Genomic DNA, 6,654 nt, shown 5'->3' with positions numbered 1-6,654 from the left:
AGACAGACAGACAGAGAGAGAGAGAGAGAGCGACAGAGACACAGAGAGATGGATAGACAGACAGACAGAGAGCGACAGAGACACAGAGAGATGGATAGACAGAGACGCAGGAAGAGAGACAGAGAAAGAAGAGAGAGAGAGGGAGTATATTTGGGGTTTTAGTTAGTATTGTCAACCTCTTACTAAGCCACCTCCCATCCCCAAATACAACAGCTATTTAATCAACACAGTGACAACCTCATGCATACGTTTGGTATCATTTGTAAGATGACATTTTTACTTTTCTGAGGGTGTAACCTCACCTATAGTTTAAGAGTTAACTAGCTGTAGAGTTTAGTAGCTCCTCCACCTGTACAGTTTAGAGTTTAGTTAGGTAGCTCCTCCCACCTGTACAGTTTAGAGTTTAGTAGCTCCTCCCACCTGTAGAGTTTAGAGTTAGGTAGCTCCTCCCACCTGTATCGTTTAACTTTAGAGTTAGGTAGCTCCTCCCACCTGTAGCGTTTAGTTTAGTAGCTCCTCCACCTGTAGAGTTTAGAGTTGGGTAGCTCCTCCCACCTGTATCGTTAGTTAGTAGCTCCTCCCACCTGCAGTGTTAGAGTTAGGTAGCTCCTCCCACCTGTACAGTTTATAGTTAGGTAGCCCCTCCCACCTGTATCGTTTAGAGTTAGGTAGCTCCTCCCACCTGTAGCGTTTAGAGTTAGGTAGCTCCTCCCACCTGTAGAGTTTAGAGTTAGGTAGCCCCTCCCACCTGTATCGTTTAGAGTTAGGTAGCTCCTCCCACCTGTAGCGTTTAGAGTTAGGTAGCTCCTCCCACCTGTAGAGTTTAGAGTTAGGTAGCTCCTCCCACCTGTACAGTTCATAGTTAGGTAGCTCCTCCCACCTGTACAGTTTAGAGTTAGGTAGCTCCTCCACCTGTACAGTTCATAGTTAGGTAGCTCCTCCCACCTGCAGCGTTTAGAGTTAGGTAGCTCCTCCCACCTGCAGCGTTTAGAGTTAGATAGCTCCTCCCACCTGTAGAGTTTAGAGTTAGATAGCTCCTCCCACCTGCACAGTTTAGAGTTAGGTAGCTCCTCCCACCTGTAGTGTTTAGAGTTAGATAGCTCCTCCCACCTGTAGTGTTTAGAGTTAGGTAGCTCCTCCCCCCTGTAGCGTTTAGAGTTAGATAGCTCCTCCCACCTGCAGTGCGGCCTCAGCAGCCGCCAGCGCAGGCTTGGCCGCCTCTAGTTTGGACTCTGCTACAGTTCGATCAGCCAGGATCTCCTCCACGATGGCCTGGGCCTTGTCCTTCACCTTCTGCACCTGCTGCTTCACCTGAGGGTCAGGGGTCAGGGCTCAGGGGTCAGGGAGAGGACGGCAGGCTACACTTCACTTCACTTCAGCTTAAAGGAACACGTCGCCAACATTTTGGGAAATTAGCTTACCGTCTTCTCCAGAGAGAGACAATAAGATAGATACCAGTTTCCTCTCTGTGCGTTCAGTAGAAAGCTATCTGACTGCACGTTAGCTTCAGATATCTTTCTGCTGAACGCACAGAGAGGAAACTGGTATCTATCTTCTTGTTTCTCTCCGGAGAAGACGGTAAGCTAATTTCCAAAATGTTGGCGTGTTCCTTTAACTCTTAATTGAAGAAATTATGGATTTTGTGGATTTTGTTTCTCAATTTATAATAATGTGGGCATTTCCTGATTATAACAAGATGACAAGAGGATAATTGGCCAATAGCAAACATTACTTAACCTATAAACATGAAACTGTTATGACAGCACAATATCGATGTAACTAAGAGATTTGCTGGGAAAAGAATGCTTCTATTTCACCTCCAATATGAGGCTGGGCATTGACATGTTGTAAAGTGTTGCCAGAGAGCTGATTACAGAGTCTAGGTGAGGCTCAGGCTGTGTGTGGTGGCGCCCTCTTGTGGTTATGTTTACCCTCATTATTGATTTCACTGGGCAGTAATGGCAATGAATTGATTGATCGATCGATTGAAGTTTATTTCAATATGCAACATAACAAACAAACATCAAGTACATAAATAGCCTTAAGCCATTCAAATAATAAATGTATATATATAAAAAATTGAAAATAACAATAATAATAATTATAATTATTTTTTGTTGTTGTCATTTACATATTTGAAAAGGAGTGGGAAGAAGCATACACTTATTTAATCCCACCCCTATTTACTCATCAGAACATACTTATTTTATTTACTAATTCATACATTACTAGACTTATGTAATGTAATGGAAATGAATGCCTTGCTGTTGGCCGCTTCACACACGCACAGGTGTAATGAGGAGGATATGAGGAGTTGACTCAGACCTTCTCAGCTGCCTGGGCCTTGACTGTCACCTCCTGCAGTACCCCGTCTGCCCTCTCGGAGGCGCCAGCCAGCTCCTGCTCCTTTACCACGAGGTCTTTAGACAGCTGACTGACAGACTGCTCCGCTTCCATTAACTTAGACAGACCTGAAACAGATAACAATTACATCAATGGTAGCAAGGTTGTGACGTCGTTGCCGTTTTCCGGCCGGTCCACCATCTTGAAAATGCAACGTATTTCCCCATTGCCCATTTCTAAATCGTCTCGTTTCAAACAAATAAAGCATGAACATTTGCATGGTGTACCTTTCTGTGCATATTCATCCACAATCTATAGCTCAACATGAAAATATTCGCAATTAATCGTAAAAAAGAAAATCGTCGAATTTTATTTCAACCAAAAATGCTTAAACAATAATGTTAGTGATAGAAGGGAACTCGTTTTGTGCAAAAATGGAAAGCTTGCCAATGTTCATGAGGCAGAATTGTTACAATAGCCGATAATCCATTTTCCCAATGATAAATCCGTAAACGGGTGGACCTCACGGGCGGTCCAAAGTGACGTCAGACTACACCTCCCTATTACATCAATGGTAGCAAGGTTGTGACGTTTCTATTACATCAATAAACCTAACCTTCTAAGGTCGCTTTCACACAGGGGCTGTTTGGTCCGGACTTTCGGACCAGAATTCGATAGTCCGGTTTTTCGGGTCTGTGTGAATGCGCGTCGAACTCGGTTCGCGGACCAAACAGTCGAACTCTGGTCCGCCTGAAAACGTAGGTCTCGGTTCGGCTTCATCGAACCAAACGCGAACCAAATATAGGAAGTGATTATTATTACCACTGCTCGCAGCACTCACTGCAAAACAAGCACACTGCATCTCTCTATCTATCTATATATGTCTGTGCATCTTGGGAAGAAGGAAGAAAAAACGCGGCTTATTATTATTACCGAGGCGCGCGGCTTATTATATTATTAAAACAGCTACTTGTGGGCACTCATAAAAACACCGTGGTCTACAAGTTGTTTAGCGAGAGGATGGTGGTAATGTGCTTCAATAGAACAATGGATCAATGCCATGTCAAAACTCGGCTCCGCTGATCTGGAGGGCTCCGCAGTCCACACACAGACACACGCGCGCACACGGGATCGCAGCCACACACACATTTCCACTGTCCAATAGACAAGCGCCCTTTTCGACCGCGTGACATTGTTCAGAAGGTCTCGGTCCGCCTCACAGATTTCTATGTGAAAGCAGGGGAACCAAATGAAGAATGCAACAATGTTGCAACTTCACCCCCAGAACCGCACCGAGTCCACCAAAACTATATGTGAAAGCGACCTTTAGATTACCAGATGACCGCTCTACCTCCTGAGACACTGCTAACTCTAACCTTAGATGAGCCACCCCACACTAATCAGCCTGCTCCAATGCTTCTCCCCATCTCTGCAGAATCGATTCATCCATTTACTTGTTTATAGTATGTCCCTCTACGAGTCTTCATGTGTTCAGTATTAACCCCTTCTCTACCAGTCTCAAGGGCGGGATCCACAAAGAATGGATTGCACGGTGCTAATTGCACCCTTACTTACAAAATGGGGACCCTGATGTGAACGAGACGAAAGTATTGTATTGTACCCATTCTGCAATCTGTTAATAAAATGTTCAATCAATCAATCACCGCACAATTGTTAAGGGGATGCAGACCAGAGAAAGACTTTTGTCTTGTTTACATCAGGGTCCCCCATTTTCTTTTTTTTATCTACTTTTTCTCCCATTTTCTATTTTTCTCCCATCCCAATTTCGTATCGTCCAATTCTACCCTCCCCTGTCTCGAACGCTGTTAGGCCACGCCTCCCACAGGCCGGCTGCAATGTGGACCAAGCCTTGCATCACGTGTCCCCTCCGGTACTCGAGGAAGCAGCCGTCGCATATTTTCACCTGCGCGGCGTGATCTCTCAGCGTCTGGGGTCTGCGTTTGGAGGGCACGCCGCCCCCGTCGCTTCCTGACTCTGCTGCGCAGGCGCACCAACCGACCTGTAGGAGTCGCTGTCCACAACGTCCAATCCCCAGCCATCAGCTTCCCACCCCCTAATACTGCCAAATGTATTAGTATGAACGACCAGCCAAGCTGATAGCAATGCGGAGAGCTGGGCTCGAACCCAGCGTCTCCTGCATTGGTGGTGAGCGCCTTGCCCACTGAGCCGCCAGGGTCCCCCATTTTCAATTCATAATGAATTGTAAGTAAGGGGGCAATTAGCACCGTGCAATCCATTCTTTGTGGATCCCACCCTCAGTGTGTTTAGTATTAACCCCTTCTCTACCAGTCTCCGTGTGTTCAGTATTAACCCCTTCTCTACCTGTCTCCGTGTGTTCAGTATTAACCCCTTCTCTACCTGTCTCCGTGTGTTCAGTATTAACCCCTTCTCTACCCATCTCAATCTGTCCAGTATTAACCCCTTCTGTACCCGTCTCCGTGTGTACAGTATTAACCCCTTCTGTACCCGTCTCCGTGTGTACAGTATTAACCCCTTCTCTACCAGTCTCCGTGTGTTCAGTATTAACCCCTTCTCTACCTGTCTCCGTGTGTTCAGTATTAACCCCTTCTCTACCTGTCTCCGTGTGTTCAGTATTAACCCCTTCTCTACCCATCTCAATCTGTCCAGTATTAACCCCTTCTGTACCCGTCTCCGTGTGTACAGTATTAACCCCTTCTGTACCCGTCTCCGTGTGTACAGTATTAACCCCTTCTGTACCTGTCTCAGTGTGTTTAGTATTAGCCCCTTTTCTACCAGTCTCCATGGGTTAAGTATTAACCCCCTCCCTACCTGTATTAACCCCTTCTATACCCGTCTCTGTGTGTTCAGTATTAACCCCCTCCCTACCTGTCTTCATGCGTTCAGCCAACATGCCGACGTGAGCGATCTTCTCGGAGTAGATGATCTTGTAGCCGTCGATGAAGGCCAGGTAGGACCTGGGCGTAACGAAGGTCTGCCGCCTGAATCGCTCGAAGAACTCTGAACACTTCTCTGCTACCAGGTCCTGAAGGCGTTCAGATTCATTGATTGAAAACTTTATTAACAGATTGCAGAATGGGGTACAATACAGTACGGCTCAATAATACACACAATTGTTAAGGAAATGCAGACCAGAGAAAGACTTTCGTCTTGTTTACATCAGGGTCCCCCATTTTCAATTCATCATGCCATTTATCACATACACATTTACATCATGACATTTATCACATACACATTTAGTCATTTAGCTGACGCTTTTATCCAAAGCGTACTGTATACATACAGTACTGTTACATTTGTGACATACAAGATATGCAAATATACAGTACTGTTAAACAGAGATCCAGAGAACATAAAATATATACATACGATGGGGAGGAGACTGTACATTAGGAGGGGGTGGGAGGGGGGTTTTGGACATTTACAGTGGCCAGTTTCGAATTGCAGCCTCCCGTAGGTTCAGGTCAGTTTACTGGAAATGACTAACTAAGTTGTTAGTCATAGTTTATTCAGTAAAACACAGCACACATAAGAAATCAAATGTATTATATCTATGCTGACCTGAGCTATCAACACACTTTGATACCCAAACAATAGCTGACAAGCTTCAATAAAAGCATCAGGTGATGGATACATTGATAACTTGTTTTATGAGTTCACACATCATAGAACTACAATAGGACTACAACAGAACTACAACTAATAATAATAATAATAATAATAATACATAAAACGTATATATGGATTTTTACAGTGCTCAAAGACACTTTACAATGCAACAAAAGACAGAACAAAACTAAACTAAACAAAAAAACAGTTAACTCTTTAATGGCCAAACCCGAGATAAGTCGGGTTAACTCGTTTATTCTTTTATGCGTTGGCTGCCAGACCCAAGATATCTCGGGTTTTGGTAGTTTATTCTTTTATTCGATATTTTTATTAATTATTCATCCAGGGACCTTGGTGTTACCATAGGGAATGAGTCTGAGATCGCCAAAGTGCAATACCGGTCGCATCCAGCTAGACGGCGGTATCGAGCACCCTTTGAAACCTTATATCTTCGCCTGTGCAATGGTCAAATGTCTCCGGGGCCAGTTTTCTGGGTCGGGTCAGTCGAGCGGTTCTCCCGGTTCCAAAATTTATAATTTATTTTTATCCTCAAACTATATCCTCAATTTGAATAAAGTGATTCATCTGATTCAATTAGTATTTTTTCTTTTATTAAATCAACTTTCCAGCCCCAGACCCAGCCCAGGGGGGAGAAGCCCCAGCCCAACTAAATCAATTAAATCAACTTTCTAATGAATATAA

At 44.5% G+C, this 6,654-nt stretch overlaps 1 protein-coding gene across 1 annotated transcript in view; it reads right to left on the bottom strand.

The window, feature by feature from the left end:
• dnah5l (dynein, axonemal, heavy chain 5 like) overlaps positions 1 to 6,654 on the bottom strand; it is a gene marked incomplete at both ends in the record, with an annotated part of 223,598 nt that overhangs the window by 39,561 nt on the left and 177,383 nt on the right. The window contains 3 exon segments of the mRNA XM_084326732.1: positions 1,177 to 1,311; positions 2,326 to 2,471; positions 5,212 to 5,368. Of these exon segments, the coding sequence (XP_084182858.1) occupies positions 1,177 to 1,311; positions 2,326 to 2,471; positions 5,212 to 5,368 (438 nt within the window).

The sequence above is a fragment of the Notolepis coatsorum genome, assembly GCF_963971535.1.
Source record: "Notolepis coatsorum genome assembly, chromosome: 12".
Taxonomy (NCBI): Eukaryota; Metazoa; Chordata; class Actinopteri; order Aulopiformes; family Paralepididae; genus Notolepis; species Notolepis coatsorum.
The sequence above is the reverse complement of the archived record's forward strand: the minus strand, read 5'-3'. Positions and strand labels throughout refer to the sequence as shown.